A 16,954-nucleotide genomic window follows, 5' to 3' on the forward strand; every position below is an offset into this window, starting at 1 on the left:
CTTTTTTATATATATACTGCCTTTTTATTTCTTACCTGTCTGTTATAACTATCACTGCTAGTTCTCCTCATCCCTATGGGGATATAGGGCAGTGTTTCCCAACCTCTGTCCTCAAGGCACACTAACAGTCCAGGTTTTAGTGATATCCTTGCTTGAGCACAGATGTTTAACCAAAATAACTGAGGTACTAATTAAGACACCTCTGCTTAAGTATGGCTAGCCTTTAAAACCTGGACTGTTAGTGTGCCTTGAGGCCCGTGGTTGGGGAACCCCTGGTATAGGTGTTTTCTTCTTTGGGGTCCATAGGGTCAACAGAAAATACCTTGGGTATGTGGTTGGAGTGATCCAGGAACCAAACGGTTAACAAGCTTCAGCTTTCTCCTCCATATATACCCCGCCCCTGGCTACAGGCAGTTCGTTTTTTTGTTTGGTGCGAGGAGGCACCTTACTGACTGGGACTGCGGCGGCAGCAGTCTCATAGAATTTCTTTTTTTTTTTTTTTGCTACTCATGAGCAGCGGCACTTGCTGAATGAGAGGAGAACCCGAAGCAGCATCCAGATAGACGCCCGTGTCGCCGCTCCATCTTCCCCTGCCGGTGCGGCAACACCGGTGACATCACTGGTGATTTTGGCAGGCCTAGCCAGCCCAGGACTGCAACCAGAAACATCGGGGATGACAGGTAAGGGTTCCCCGCGGCAGCTGATGCGGAGAACCATGTGGCAGTCCATGCCTCCAGCGGTGGAGGTTCGCCGGAGGACGCTGTTGTGAGGAGCAATGTACAAACAGTCTCCAACACTAGACCCCTGGGACTTGAGGGATCCTGACAGGTAGGGGCTTGATGGCGGCGGCCATGTCAGTGGACCTGGTGGATCCATACAGCAAAGGGGAGGTACGCTTTCCCCTGGCGGCCCCTCCCCTGACGCTGGTTCAGATGAGTTTCCGGCGTTCCTGGTTGCTTCTCCCAGCCTCCCTGTATATGAGTCGGCCTGAGAACCACTAATAAATAAATATATATAAGTGTGTGTGTGTATATTATATATATAATATTGGGTGTGGAACAATTGTCACATTTATACTCACTTTGTATAACTTCAGAGATATGTCCAAAGAGACTGAAAGACACATGGCTGAAGCCCCTGTGCTGGTATCATGTATGGCCTGTGGGTTATACCCACAGGATTTCATACAAGATGGATTATGTGGTCACTGTTTTTAAGAAGTCACTGCAACAGTAAAACTTACCAGCTTCTGGACAGGAACCTCCTTGGGTTGCCTTTTCACAGATCATGGCGCAGGTTGGCGGCTCCTATGCCGGCCCCGATGATTGGGTACCCTCAGCAGCTGCAAGCTACTATGTTTATGCCCCCTATGCATCCGTCCTGGATGGACATGTATGCTCACTCGGCTCAGAATTCAGCTTCGTCTTCAGCTTTCCAGCAACCGCTGCGAGCAGCTAGGCCCATACAGCCAAATACCAGAAGACAGTCGGCCTAACACGCCGTCCAGTCCTCAGACTGGTACATCTGACTGGGATGGGGTTACACTGGTCTCCTCTGAGGAGAGGAAGACCGGTTTCCAACAGCAGATGTCCCTTCTCTGATTAGGGCGGTCAAAGCTGTGCTAAACATAAGCCCGTACAAAGAAAGGGTCCAGTATTCAAATGCCAGAAAGTTGTAAAAGCTGAATTTCCCAAATCTGAGCATCTTTCAGAACTTATGGGGGTAAGCATGGAATTCTCCGGATAGGAAATCCCATCTTACAAGAAAAGGTTGAGGCCTTATACCCCTTTCCATCGGATGAGTGCTCAAATGGGAAAATGGCCCATGCAATCTGCATCCTCTCTTAAATGTTCTACAGATAGGAGACTTGACAACTGTCTCAAAGCAGTCTTCACTCTATCTGGAGCAGTTACGTGCCCGGCCATGGCTACGGCTTGGGTTTCCAAAGCCATTGAGGAATGGATGAGAATGCTCTAAGATACTCTGCCAGAAGCTTCCAAGGAACAGCTGACTTATCTCCTATGTTAAGGAGGCAGTATCTTATTTGAGAGGCAGCACTGGATGCTGGTATATTAACCTCTAAAGCATCAGCTGTCTCAGTTGCGGCTTGGAGAGCCCTTTGGTTAAGAGATTGAAACTCAGATGCAGGGTCTAAGAAAGCCCTAAAATCCCTTCCGTTTACTGGAGGCATTTTGTTTGGCAGAGAGTTGGACAAGATTGTGGCTACGGTGGCAGCCTCTAAGACTGCTGGTTTACCTTCAGCATCCACTACTAGATCTAAGCAGTCGTTCTTTTGGCCGCAAGGAAAAGCTAAAAGTAAATTTTCCTCCTAGTTTTTTCACAGGAAACCAGTCTAAAAAATCCTGGCCAAACAGGCATCCGGCTTCTAGGACTAAAGATAAACCTGCAGCCTGATGGGACGGGCCGCCTCCTTGGGGGATCCTAGGGTAGGAGGCCGACTACTTCAGTTTTCAGACGCCTGGCATCGCACAACAGATGCCTGGGTTCAGGAGGTGGTATCCAAGGGGTATGCCCTCCAGAAAGGGAGAAGTGCCCCGCAAAGATTTTTTTGCACAACTACGGCAGCGGATTCTGCGAAAGCCTTGGCCCTCCAGCAGTCACTCCCTGCTGGTATCAGGGGTAATAATCCCGGTTCCAGTGAATCAACTAGGAAGGGGATATTATTCAAACCTCTTGATTCAAAAACCCAATTGGTCTCACCGGCCTATTCTAAACCTAAAGGGACTCAACACATTTATCCAGGTGCCCAAGTTTCGTATGGAAACCCTGCGGCCAATTGTGTTGGCAATGGAACCAGGTTATTTCATGGTATCCTTGGATATTGAGGATGCATATCTTCATGTACCAATTACACCGTCCCACCAACGTTTCCTGCGATTCGCATTGCTGCAGGAGCATTTCCAATTTCAGGCACTGCCTTTTTGGTTTGGTTTACCAAAATCATGGCAGTAATGACTGACTGCTTCAGGCGCCAGGAAGTCAGGATCCTGCCATACCTGGACAATCTCCTGATATGGGCTTAGTCATCACAAGAATTGCAGCATCATCTCAGACTGACAGTGGCCTGTCTACACAGACATGGATGGATTAGAAATTGGAAGAAGTCATTGCTGCTTCCAGTACAGCGGATGGTGCATTTATGGGCACGCTTGGATTCTCTGGCACAAAGGATATATCTGCCAGAAGACAAGTTTGCGGCCCTTCAGCGGCGCATACGCAGGCTTTTTCACAGCTGATCAGTATCTGTTCATGCAGTAATGCAGGATCTGGGATCCATGGTGAGTATGCCCCGTTCCACTCCAGACCATTGCAGCGGTTAATCCTCTCGCACTGGAACGGGGAGTACCACTCAAAGGCACAGACTATCGGTCTCTTGTCAGAAGTGCGACTCTCCCTTTCATGGTGGCTGCCAACGTACCGTCTCAACAAGAGTCGCCCATTCTGGATTTCAGATTGGGTACTCCACATGATCGATTTCCAGCCTCCTGGGGATGGGGCGCAGTGACAGGTAGGTTTCAAGGAAAATGGACAACAAGGGAAAGCCTTCTGTCCATAAATGTCCTGGAACTAAGGGCAGTATTCAGAGCGCTGGTTCAGGCTCAGGAAATACTAAAGGGCAGGCCTGTCCAGGAACAATCCGACAACGCCACTGCAGTAGCCTACCTCAACCATCAAGGAGGCACGCGGAGCCAGACTGCCATGATGGAAGTGTCAAACATTCTGGTCTGGGCAGAATGTCACCTTTTGGCAATATCGGCAGTGTTCATACCAGGAGTCCTCAATTGGGAAGCGGACTTCCTAAGTCGGCAGGATATACACGACGGAGAGGGGGCTCTTCATCCACAGGTATTTCGGAGCCTGGTGGACAGATGGGGTCTTCCAGAGGTAGGTCTCAAGTCGCAACCACAGGGTTCCCAGGCACTGGTCCAGAACCGGGGATCCTGCAGCAGAGTTTGTGGATGCACTGGCAGTGAAGTGGAACTTCAGACCGGCGTATCTGTTTCCTCCATTTTTCTCTTCTTCCAAGGGTCATCAGGAATTTGGGGCAGTAATACAGATGGCCCCTGCTTGGCCCAGATGCCATTGGTTCACAAACCTACAGAGTCTCTCCATAGACACTCTGTGGCCTCTTCCACTAAGGCAGGACCTGTTATTTCAAGGTCCCTGTCTATATCTAGATCTTTCTCGTCTATCTTTGACAGCATGGCTCTTGAGACCTCCATCTTAAAGGCAAAAGGTTTTTCCAATTCTGTAATTCAGATAATGTTGAGGGCATGGAAACCTTGCTCTGCCCGCATTATTACAGAATTTGGCACTCGTAATTTCAGTGGTGTGAACTGAGAAAATGTGACCCTAAGGTGTTCAGAGTCTTGAGTGCTTTCTTTTCTTCAGGCTGGTTTACAGCGGGGTCTCTGTCTGGCCACCCTGAGGGTTCAGGCTTCTGCACTTTTCAGTTTGGTTTCAGCGAAGGATTGCACCATTGCCTGAGGTTTAGAATATTTTTGCAGGGTGTTCTGTGAGGGTTCAGCCTCCCTTTTGTCCCCCCGGTAGCCCCGTGGGATTTGACATTTGGTTCTCAGAGCTCTGCAGGCTCCTCCATACGAACCCCTGAAATCAGTAGACGTAAAGTGGTTGACAGCGAAGACCGTTTTTCCTCTGGCTATTGCCTCTGCCCTTGGGGTTTCTGATTTGGGAGCACTGTCTTTTCGCGCTCCTCCTCCTTTTTTTTTTAATAATAAGGATAGAGCTGTTGGTACTAGGGTGGGTTACCTTCCTAAGGTGGTATCCCGGTTTCATATGACTGAAGAGATTGGGGTTCCGGCGTTACAAGCCTCAGGCCTTTCGGCTGCTGAAGCATCACTGGATGTTGTCTATGCATTAAGTATCTATGTAGATCGCACCAACTCCATTAGAAAGTCAGATTCCTTATTTGTGTTGTATGGCTGTCATAAGCGAGGCTGGCCAGCTAACAAACAGACTTTGGCCAGATGGCTGCGGATGACAATTTCTCAAGTGTACACACATGTTCTTGTTCCGAAAATGGTAACAGCACATTCTACGAGATCTGTGGGACCATCGTGGGCGGTTCGCCGAGGTGCCTCTGCTGAATATGCAAGGCAGCCACGTGGTCTTTTGTAAAAATTTTACGCATTTGACACCTTTTGCCTCTGAGGATTTTTCCTTTGGGTGGAGGATTCTCCCTCCAATGGAAGCACAGGAGCATCCCCACCCTTTAAAGCGAACTGTTTTGGGACATTCCCAAGGTATTTTCTCTGGACCCTATGGACCCCGAAGAAGAAAATAAGTTATGGTAGAACATACCTTAACTTTTTCTTTGAGGTCCATAGGGTACACAGAGCACCCACCCTAACGCACCTGTGTTATTGGGTAATCTGCTTTTTTTCTGTTGTATTTTCTGATTCCCTCTAGAGTGAGAAGGAAGGACACTCGTACTCCAGAAACGTCTTGTTTTTCCTTCTCCTGCTTGGGCTTGATAACAAACTGCCCGTAGCCAGGGGCGGGGTATATATGGAGGACCCAGTGCATCCTGGGAGCTGAAGCTTGTTAACTGTTTGGTGCCTGGATCACTCCAACCACATACCCCAAGGTATTTTCTGTGAACCATATGGACATCGAAGAAAGGGTTAACAAGGCTATGTTATACCATAGCCCAGAGGTTCCCAAACGCGGTCCTCAAGGCTCCCCAACAGTTCAGGTTTTATATGCATCCATGGTTAAGCACAGGTGACTAAATCAAATTGACTGAGGTGCTAATTAAGTCACCTGTGCTCAAGCATGGATATCTCTAAAACCTGAACTGTTGGGGAGCCTTGAGGACCGTGTTTGGGAACCTCTGCCATAACTTATTTTCTTTTTCACATTTACTAGATATTTGGGAAGGTGGTCACATTGCATTGTCACCTTTTTATACTTGTATATGCTAAGCGTAAAGGGAAACAGGAGTTCATACAGGTTTTATTTATAACTATCACTGCTATTGTACCATTTAATCAACTACCAGGTGTGTAGGGGTTACATTCTACTTCACATTTACTTGTGAAGACTGAGCTGCCCATCCCCCTCTCTTCTAATTTAATTGGAGATGCTCAGCTGCAGTGTTGAGGGGAGATTTGGGCTCTAACTCTCTGAGTATACCTTTTCTCTCTCTTAGAACCGAGGTATATAGCACTGGTACCCTACCAGCTTTTTTGCTTATATAAATTGATTCAGTGCCGATTTGTAGGTATATTTGTATGCATTGCACTTATATCCTATCAATGTGACTGATTTAGTGCCCATTTGCAAATATATTTATATGCATGTAGATCCTACCAAACTTGTGTGTTTGGGTAGTTTTGATTTTAATGTCCTTTTGCAAATATTTTCATTTTTATGTGACTTATGCTAACTCTGCTGTTGAGAGAAAAAAAAAAAATTTTCCTAACCCCAAACTACCTGGTGTATGGGGGTTAGAGTGCTTCACATTTTCTTTTATCTGTGGAGAGGGTCACATTGCATTGTTAACCCTACACTTGTGGTAGGTTACTTGCGTATATTTCCCATGTCTCAGGACAAAGGTAAACCAGAAACTGTTGTCCCTGTGCTGGTTTCATGAAAGTCCGGTGCTGTAGGCCTCTCAGGATTTCATACAGGAAGGACTGAGTGTTGATTGATTGTTAAACACCACAACAGACCTCCTCGCCAGCATCCGTTCAGGGGTCACCTTGAATGTCGTCCTGGTCTCAGGTTATGACAGTGGGCAGCCCCCACATTGCCTCCCACTTTAGATTTCTCGTAGTGATTACAGCCTATGTTTCCTCTTCCCATACATCCATCCTGGATGGAGGGTTATGTCCACTCAGTTCGGAATCAGGCTTGTTTAGCATCTACCTATCTGCAGATGTTACAAGCGACTAAGGCATCAGCCGTCTAAGCATATAAATGGACTGGACCGTCCTCAGTCCACCCTGCTGTGAGGTTCTGAGGGGGCAGAGGATACACAGGTTTCTCCTTCTGGGCCTATCTCGAAGAGGAGGACGCATCAGTGGATGTTCCTCTTTAGCAAGAGCACTTATCTTCTATAATGAGGATTGAATTAACATACCGGCTCCTAAAGCCTAATAATCCTGGTGTTCAGACACCAGAACGTGGTTTAATCTGGATTACCTCAATCTGAACAGCTCTGAGTTTATGGGGGAAGCAAGGAACACTCTAGATAAACTGTTCAAGATTCCAAAAAGACTAGTGCATTAGGTGGGAAATCCCCCTCCCTACTGGAATTTTTTACATGATACCTTCCTAAGGCGTTATTCCCCAGAAGGTTGTTTGCACAACTCCCCCATCAGATTCTATCTAGGCCCTTGCTCTCTAGTAGAACCTATATCCACATCACACTGGACATGCCCGATCTAGTCTGATCTTGGAAGCTAAGCAGTGTTGGGCTTGGTTAGTACTTGGGTGGGAGACCCCCTGGTAATACCAAGTGCTGTAGATTATTTTCCATTCATGCCCTGCTGAATTCCGGGGAGTTAATCCCGGTTACTTTGGCTAAGGAGTTATTGCTCAGATTTGTGTTTGATTCAGAAGCTAAATGGGTCTCATCGCGCTCTTCTGAATCGGAAATCTCTGAACAGATTCATCCATGGGCCCAATTTCCGTATGGAGACCCTACGGTCAATTATGCTGGCAATGGAACCTGGGGATTTCATGGTTCTCTGGAAATACAGTATGCCTATCTGCATGTACCTATTGCTCAAGGGTTTCTGAGTTTTGCTGTTAGTCCTTCAAAGCAGGCCTGTCCAGATCCAGTCCGACAATGCGACTGCGGTAGCCTACCTCAACCATCAGGGAGGCATGCAAAGTCAAGCAGCCATGCGAGAAGTAACAAACATTCTGACTTGGGCAAAATGTCATCTTTCGGCAATATTCATCCCGGGAATCCACAACTGGGAAGCAGACTTCCTTAGTCTTCAGGACATATATGCCAGAGAATGGGCTCTCCACCCATAGGTCTTCCAGCTCCTAGGGGACAAGTGGGGACTACCAGAATCACAAGGTCCACAGATACGGGTCCAGAACAAGAGGCCCCTCAGCCGTCTTTGTGGATGCACTGGCAGTGAGGTGGTATTTCAGGTTGGCTTACCTGTGTCCTCCATTCTCTCATCTATCAAGAGTTCTCAGAACTACATCCATCTTTGACAGCTTGGCTCTTGAGTCTTCCATCTTAAGAGCCAAATAGTTTACCAACTCTGTGATTTCATATGATGCTTGCGGCAAGAGAACATTCCTCTTCCTTCATCTCTTACAGAATTTGGCATTTCCTTTTTTTTCTATGGTGTTCCCATATAAAAATTGATACTAAGGTTTTTAGGATCTCTCAAGTTTTGGCTTTTCTCCAGGCTGGATTAGACCACATTTGAGAGTACAGGTTTCTGTGCTGTCAGTGTGGTTTCATCATCGAATTGCTCCCTTGCCAGATGTTAGAATGTTTTTACAAGGTGTTCTCCATCTGCAACCACCTGTTTGTTCCTCTGGTGGCACTGTGGGATTTGTCTTTGGTTCTCAGGGTTCTAAAGGCTCGCCCCTTTGAATATAGTGGACCCCAAGACACTTTCTCCTCGCTATCTCCTCAGCTCGCAGAGTCTCTAATTTACCTGCACTTTTGTGTCGCCCCCCCCCCCCCCATTTTATGCACCCATGCAGGCTATCTTCCAAAGGTGGTATCGCATTTTTATATAAATGAAGAAATTGTTGTACCAGCTTTCAAGTCTGCAGGCCTTTCTGCTGGTGAAGCTTCATTTGGTGTGGTTCGACCCCTTTGGATCTACGTGGATCGTACCAACTCCATCGGGAATGTGTTCCTAGTTGGGTGACTGCACATTCAACTCTGTCTGTAGGAGCTTTGTGGGTGGTTAGGCATGGCGCCTCGGCTGAACAGCTGTCAGCCACTTGGTGTTCTGTCCATACCTTTTTATCACATGCTATGCATTTAATTCTTTTGCTTCCCCAGGAAGCTTCCTGTCTGCTCAGGAGCATCCCCACCCTTAAGGGAACTGCTTTAGGACATCCCCAAGGTAGTTCCTGTGGACCCTGAAGAAAATAAGTTATGGTAGACTTACACTTTTTTTTTTTTTTTTTTTTTTCATTTCTTTGAGGTTCATAGGGTCCACCGGGCACCCTCCCTGACACACCTGGCTTCAGTGGGATTTGTTCCTTTCACTGATTCCCTCTTTATTGTATGAGTATTTCTAGTGTAATGTGTACTTACTTCTCCACTATCATTCTATCATTCTCCTGCCAATGGGCTTGTTTACAAACTGAGTACCGGAGGTGGGGTATATATGGTGCATCCTGGGACCACAAAGCGTTGACTGGTGCCGGGTTTCCGCTAAACCACATATTCCCCAAAAAAGTTCCTATGGACCTTTAAAGAGAGTTATCAAAGGTAAGTCTACCATTACTACTTTTTTTAAATCGGTGGTTCTCAACTCCAGTCCTTAAGTAACCCAAAAGATCATGTTTTGTGGATTTCTTTAATCGCGCACAGGGGCGTTAATCTGTTGCTGGATCGGTGATTATCCTTCTGGCTTCCACAGGCCTGAAATCCTCCAAACATTGTGTGTGTGTCTGTGTGTGTCTGTCCCCTGTTCTTTTCTTTGAACCATGCCACGTCTTTCAACAGAAAAACAAGGGATGCCTTTTAAACTACATTATAGTGAAAACAAATTGGCTGTAGTTTAAATTTTGTCATTGGGTAAAGTGAAAGCTAAAAATTTATTTATTTATTTTTTTTATCTTTGTTCACATTTTAAGATGGGATATAAGCCATGTGATGAAATACAGCAATGAATTTGCCTCCTAATAAGATGGGACAATTTTACCAGCCTTAACCATTACCTTTCTCCCATTTATTTAGTATTCTAAGTATCGTGTTGAGTTGAACAGCGTTGATTCTGCTCCGACAACACCAATCAATCAAAGGGCTCAAACTAAGAAAAGTGAAAATAAGGAGAACTCTGACGCAAAATTGTCCAAGAATGAAGACCCCTTTTTGCATCCAGGTCCATGGACGCCTGTAGCAAAGAAGAAAGGCATACTCACCACCCCCAACCATAACGTATTGTCTGCTCCAAAAGGTAGTCCTCTTGCCTTCATAGTACAGAATAGAGGCTTCTCATACTGTTTATATCGCAGTTTAGAGGATAGATTTGTTAAAGATTTAAATCTAAACGGTCTTAGAAGGTTACATTGAAAGTGTTTTATGAATGGACATATAGCATTGTTCTTGTTTATGGCCAAATTTTAAGTCCTTAAAGTTTTGACTAGCTGAGAGAATGTAATTGCGGGTTTACAGTACTCTTGTATAGAAGCGTTACTCAGTTTGTGTTTTTTTTTTTTTTTTTTTTTTTTTTTTTTTAGTTCGCAAACAAAAAAAAAATAACACAAAACCAGTTGCATAGAAAGTCTTAAGCCACATACACATGCGACGATGTGCTGTTTAATATTGAAAGGGTAATTTTCTCGATTACAAGTGTTATGTACAGTATGCCTTTTTTGTTTCAGAAAAAAGTTGCTTAAACAAAGACACTCCCACAAAGAAACCCATTGTGTTTAGCCATGAAATTACCCCTGCTACAATTAGTCCTGAAAGACGGTAAGTTGCCACATTCTTATCTTTGCTTGTATAAGTCGTGTCTCTTACCTACCCAATGTAGAGGTGAACTGAATTTGCTTAAAAAAATGTTGTAAAATACACCAGAAATGATACTTATTTTGTATAGCTACACATGCAGCTCTACAAAGGTAGCATACCGTATGTACCAGTCTTCAGGGAGACTAAAATTATCCTATGCACTTGGTTTACAACACAAGCTGACTTGACAATGTTATTAGTAAATGCTAAAGTTACAGTACCCAAATTGTATAAAGTACAGTACTTTGTGTTCTATACATAAGTCATGCTGTCTGTGTCTGGACAGTGTTAATAATAAAATACAAAAGTCGCATTTTCCATGTAAAATAGACTGCAGCAGCAACATATTATTTATATACAGGTTGAGTCTCCCATATCCAAATATTCCGAAATACAGAATATTTTCAGCATGACTGAGATAATGAAACCTTTGATTTTTGATGGTTTAATGTACATAAACTTTGTCTAAGGCACAAATTATTAAAAAGATTGTATAAAATAACCTTCAGGCTGTGTGTATAAGGTGTATATGAAACATAAATGAATTTCATGTATGTACACAAACTTTTTTTGATGCACAAAATTATAAAAAATATTGTCTAAAATGACCTGCAGGCTGTGTGTATAAGGTGTATATAACACACAAATGCATTCTGTGTGTATATTTGGGTCCCATTTCCAAGATATTTCATTATAATATGCAATTATTCCAAAATACAGAATATTCCGATATCCAAAATACCCCTGGTCCCAAGCATTTTGGATATGGGAGACTCAACCTGTAGTATAGAAGGAGGAAGTGACTGCGATTCATAAACCGTGTTTTGCACCAGGGGCCCAGCACCTATAAGTGATAAGCCTCGGATGTGTTGTGCATCGGCTTCATTTACATGAAAGTTTGTATGGAGCTTTATAATTTATGGCAAGAACTGTGTACATAACATTGACAACTTGCGAATGTACAATATGGAATTGTACTGTATGTCCACTAGGTGGTGCTACATGTCAACAAAACATTGACTTGATACTAGTTTTAATTTTTTTTCTTTTTATTGTGTAAAATATATTTTATGTTGTGTGGTTTTTGTGGTATTTTTTTTGTTTACAGTTGTCGCTCGGTAGATTTGGACTTAAATCAAGCACACCTGGATAGTGCCCAGAAGAAAAAAGGAACAAAAGTTTTTGGGAGTCTAGAAAGAGGACTTGATAAAGTAATTACCATGTTAACACCAAACAAGCGAAAAGGATTTGCGAAAGATGGACCGAGAAAACTCAGGGTAAATTTTATATTTTTTATCTTTATTGTTAATGTTCCTCAATCTTATTTAAGCTAGTGTTTTTTTAAGTATCCTTTTATTACACAGTAGCTAGATGTGGGGGGAAAAGGCAGCATGCTAGAATTGGATTTAAAATTCTAATTATTTTTAACAGGCCCATTACAATGTAACTATGACTAATATCCTGAATCCTGACCAGTTGCTAAATGAAATAACCAGAGTGCTACCAAAGAAGAATGTTGACTATGTGCAAAAGGGGTAAGTGTTGCATAAGTAATTGCATGTGTATTTTATCAGAAATCGACTGACCTTTTTGGGTACGAGATTCTTTTTATTTGAAGCACTCATACATTTTTTTCCTAACCCACACAACCCCCTTTCGCCAACCAACTGTATGCTGACTCCATAATGTTCTCAAACTCTGGGCCTGACTCAGAGCTGGACACTAATGCGGTCGCAGCTGCGAAAATATACTATTAGCAAAGATCACCCGAGCATAAAGTTGCCCACTGCTGCCACCTTACCTGCATGCGACGACACATACCTGCGTAAATATCGGTACAATTGTCTTACATTGGCAGCCATTTTACCCTTGCAGATGGTCTGACCTGCCGCAGCTTTGGGAGCTCTTCTGCCACGCAGAGCTGCACATGCACTTGCAGTGGTGAGTTTATGCACCCCCCCCCCCCCCCCCAAACGCTGACAACCTGTCAGTCACTTTGATGGAATCCTCTGTACGTGCGTAATCGCAATGCGAGCACCTGCGCAGCGCTCACAAACAATCGCTCAATCTGCGTGAAATCGCATTCGCATCCATCTCTGAATCACACCCTCTGTCATCAAGCATGTGCATGGTTTTCCAGATCTCTTCACAGAATCATAAGTGAAATGGCTGACCTGTGGATCTTTTTAAAATGTGTTAGTGAGTAATGAATACACCAGTGCACCTGCTGGGTGACCTGTGTGGGGTACTGAGGACAGTTTGAGAACCGCTGTGCTAGATGGATAACTTCTACTATATATTTAAGTTGATCTGTCTCATGTTTTGTGGTAGGTGGCGTTTTGTTGAGTATACTGTAGACCTGTGAGATGCATTGGTGTGGTGCAAGGGAGGAACAGTTGGTACTTATGCACAGTAGCATATTCTTATCACCATCCCTGTGCCAAGGAAGCTGGGGGAGTTTTGTAACTGCCTTTCAATAACCTGAAATTGACAAAAGATGCTAGGGGTGGTATTGCAGGTACTCAAGATAAATTTGACCGTTTGCAGCGATGAACAATAGCTTGCAGTGATTTTCTTGACTACATATAAACTGTATCCGGACAGTCTCAAGTTTCAAAATCTATGCTAGAGACTTTGACCAGTACATTAGCATGAATGACTGCGTTAGTTCACACTTAAAGTTAACCCTTAACAATTCCTTAGGAATTGCCAGCTATTATGGTGCTTAACTGGACTGTTAAAGTCTTGCTAGAACATTCTCACTTTCATCAAAATAGTTTAAGTAGTGAACATAAACCTAAGGATACTAAAATGTACACCGCATTTTAGCCATAGCAATGATTTTACCTGTACTAATGGTGTGTTAAGAGATTGCAATTTCATTTGGTATCCTTTTTACATAGGTATACACTGAAGTGCAAAACACAATCTGATTTTGGAAAAGTGACTATGCAGTTTGAACTAGAAGTATGTCAACTAAAGCCTGAAGTAATGGGAATCAGAAGACAGCGGCTTAAAGGTGATGCTTGGGTTTACAAGAGACTAGTAGAAGATATTCTTACAAGCTGCAAGGTGTAATTGTCACCTACTTTTCTTCTGCTGGATAGTGTACATAAAACATTAACAGGACCTTTCTCTCACTATACTAGAACTCTAATTCTCTATAGCAATACATGAAACTATTTCTGTGGCTGTCATGCGTGTCTAATCTTGTGAAAAATTTGTAAAAATTGTTGTTTTATTTATGTGGGATTTTTGTTTTAATCTTTATATGTATGTTTGTTATCAATGTGTTTAGGTCTTAAAATAAAAAAATAAATCAAGTGTGTTTTGTTTGGTTATTTGGGGCTTCACCATTTGTAACCAGGAATAGAAGTGGCAGCATTTTCACATCTCTAAAGATGGAATGTTTACTAGTACATGGGTGATGCAGCATTTGCATAATTCTTTTGCTGTCTGTGGTTCTTAAGTAGGATTTATTGAGGTCGTTAATTAAGCCACAGCTGTGGTTACTAGAGTTAAACTGTATGCTCAATATGTTGCGTAAAATAGGATTGACTCCAATAAATGTATTCTTTAGTCAACAAAATGCCAGGCTTCCAACTATGAAGTTGAATGCTTTGTAATGAAATGTAAATTCATTACTTGGGTTTAGGACCAGCGGATAATGATCAGAACTGTGAATGCATCTTGCTAATCCCTTTGAAAGGTCATCAAAGCCTTTACATTTGTATCCTTGTAGTAGCAATGATGCATTTGCCTTTTTTTTTTTTTTTTTTTTCTGCATTACTTCTAAATTCTTTTGCATTTTTTTTTTTATGTAGCTTATTGCACTAAAATGCATTAGCATTTCAGTGTGTTTTTTTTTGTCCTTATTGCTATTGGTCTTGAATGTGGTAGCATTTAATATTGCTGTCAGTTCTATTTATACATACACAAACTACAGATCTGCTTATGCCTGTAAATCCTGTTAGGATTATCATAAATCAATATTTAAAAAATACAACCTGAGGGCAATTAAAAACTGGGAGATCACAATAGGTAAATATCACAGATAAAAGGCCAACCATTCTTGAGATGCTGGACGTCACAATGTGCACGTGTCCTCTTGCAAATGAATTTTGGAATTGACTAGAGCAGAGGTTCCCAAATGCGGTCCTCAAGGCTCCCCAACAGTCCAGGTTTTAGAGAGCCATGGTTGAGCACCAGTGACTTAATTAGTACTTCAGTCAATTTGATTGAAACAGGTGTGTTCAACCATGGATCTCTCTAAAACCTGAACTGTTGGGGAGCCTTGAGGACTGCATTTGGGGACCTCTGGACTAGCGCATAGCTTCCCAAATGCTGTCCTCGAGGCACCCCAACATTTCAGGTTTTAAAGAGATCCATGGTTCAGCACAGGTGGTTAATCAAATTGACTTACTAATCAATGATCGAACTTGGACTGTTTAAGGTGCATTGAGGACACCCCTGGGCTAGAGGGAGGCTATTTACAAGCCTATTTCTCCTTGGTTCAAAAAATCTTGTCAGGTGTCCTTGTTTGAAGTGAAAATATAAATTATGGGAGAGAAGAAACCATAACAAAGTTGATGAATGGTGAACAATGCAAGCAGGCTTTTCTACAGCCATGGCCAAAAGTTTTGAGAATGACGCAAGTATTGGTTTTCACAAAGTTTGCTGCTTCAGTGTTTTTAGACCTTATTGTCAGATATTAGTATGGTATACCGAAGTAAAATTACAAGCATTTCATAAGTGTCAAAGGCTTTCTTTGCATAAACTTAACATGATTGTCAAGTCAATATTTGCAGTGTTGACCCTTCTTTTTCAAGACCTCTGCAATTCGCCGCAGCAAGCTGTTAATCAACTTCTGGGCCACATACTGACTGATGGCCGCCCATTCTTGCCAAATCAATGCTTGGAGTTTGTCAATTTGTGGGGTTTTGTTTGTCCACCCGCCTCTTGAGGATTCACCACAAGTTCTCAATGGGATTAAGGTCTGGGGAGTATTCTGGCCATGGACTCAAAATTTTGATGTTTTGTTCCCCGAGCCACCTAGTTATCACTTTTGCTTTATGGCAAGGTGCTCCATGCTGGAAAAGGCATTGTTCCTCACTAAACTGTTCTTGAATGGTTGGGAGAAGTTGCTCATGGAGGATGTTTTGGTACCATTCTTTATTCATGGCTGTGTTCTTAGGCAAAATTGTGAGTGAGCCTACTCCCTTTCCTTGTTGTATAAATGACATGAGGATTTTTTTTTTTTTTTGTAAGCGTTCACTTTTCTACTTCAGGGTCCATAGGGTATCCACAGGATACCTTGGGGTATAGGTGTGACGTCAGTCGCAGGGCACCAAAGAGTTAAGCTTTCAGCCTCCCAGGATGCACTAGGTCCCCCTCCTATACCCCGCCCCCGGGCCAAGGCACCTCAGTTTAGTTTGGTGCCCGGCCGGAGTCGGGTGCACCTGTTGGAGTGGGGGCTAGAAGAGCCCCTGAAGCTTTTTCTTCATGCAGCTGTGGCTGCACATCTGGATGAACAGCATGGACAGTCAGTCCTGACGTCCATGCTGTCTTCCCTACACCCCGCCGGTACCAGAACGCCGGTACTGATCCGGGGATGCTGGTGGGCGTCTGGGGTCACAGCTAGCTGTGACCCCAGATGCTCCGGACCATGGCCGGATTCAAGGGGGACAGAGGTAAGCAGTGGGGTCCCGCGGTGGGTCCCCGCTGATCACATGGTCCTAAGTTCCCATGCAGGGGGCTCCCTGGGGACTGGCTGCAGCGTGGAGCCAGGCGACCAACCTGCGCTTCCACTTCCCCCTGGGACAGCGGACCGCAGCAGAGCGGTAGCGCTGCGGCGTCCTAGGGGTTAAATGCATGCCAGGGGAGCGCGCCTTCCCTGTCTCACAGCCGGCGCCTCCCCCGCTGCACACAGCCCTCTCTGCACTGTGCTGACTGGTCCTGTGTCAGCGCTCCTCCCCCAGGCCAGCTTCTCTCTGCTCCTCGGCGGCCATCTTCTCTGCAACGCATGGTGAACGCTGCTGGAAGTCTGGAAGGAAGCATCGTGGTCTGGGTCCCCCCGCATACCTCTCCTCCGCTGTGGCTCAGGTCTGTGTATGCAGCGCTGTGTCCTACCAGGCCCTGTGTCTGTGGAGTTGAGTGAACAGCGCTGTTAGTGCAGGAATTGTTATTTCTCTGCATTGTATGTGACTGTGCTAGCGCTGCCTGTAACTTTTCTTCTCTAAA

At 44.2% G+C, this 16,954-nt stretch overlaps 1 protein-coding gene and 1 pseudogene across 3 annotated transcripts in view; both read left to right on the forward strand.

Moving 5' to 3' along the window:
* The window catches only part of MELK (maternal embryonic leucine zipper kinase), a 47,833-nt gene extending 33,795 nt beyond the window's left edge, over positions 1–14,038 (forward strand). For all 3 annotated transcript variants that reach the window (XM_088460130.1, XM_088460129.1, XM_088460128.1), the window contains exons 14-18: positions 9,938–10,157; positions 10,585–10,675; positions 11,823–11,991; positions 12,146–12,249; positions 13,618–14,038. In XM_088460130.1, the coding sequence (XP_088316256.1) occupies positions 9,938–10,157; positions 10,585–10,675; positions 11,823–11,991; positions 12,146–12,249; positions 13,618–13,792 (759 nt within the window). In that variant the 3' untranslated portion in view covers positions 13,793–14,038. The remainder of the gene's footprint in view (positions 1–9,937; positions 10,158–10,584; positions 10,676–11,822; positions 11,992–12,145; positions 12,250–13,617) is intronic.
* LOC148454911 (5S ribosomal RNA) lies at positions 7,398–7,516 on the forward strand (annotated as a pseudogene).
* Positions 14,039–16,954: the final 2,916 nt, after the last annotated feature.

This window comes from Taudactylus pleione, unplaced genomic scaffold, assembly GCF_031769625.1.
Source record: "Taudactylus pleione unplaced genomic scaffold, aTauple2 ptg000967l, whole genome shotgun sequence".
NCBI classification, from domain to species: Eukaryota; Metazoa; Chordata; class Amphibia; order Anura; family Myobatrachidae; genus Taudactylus; species Taudactylus pleione.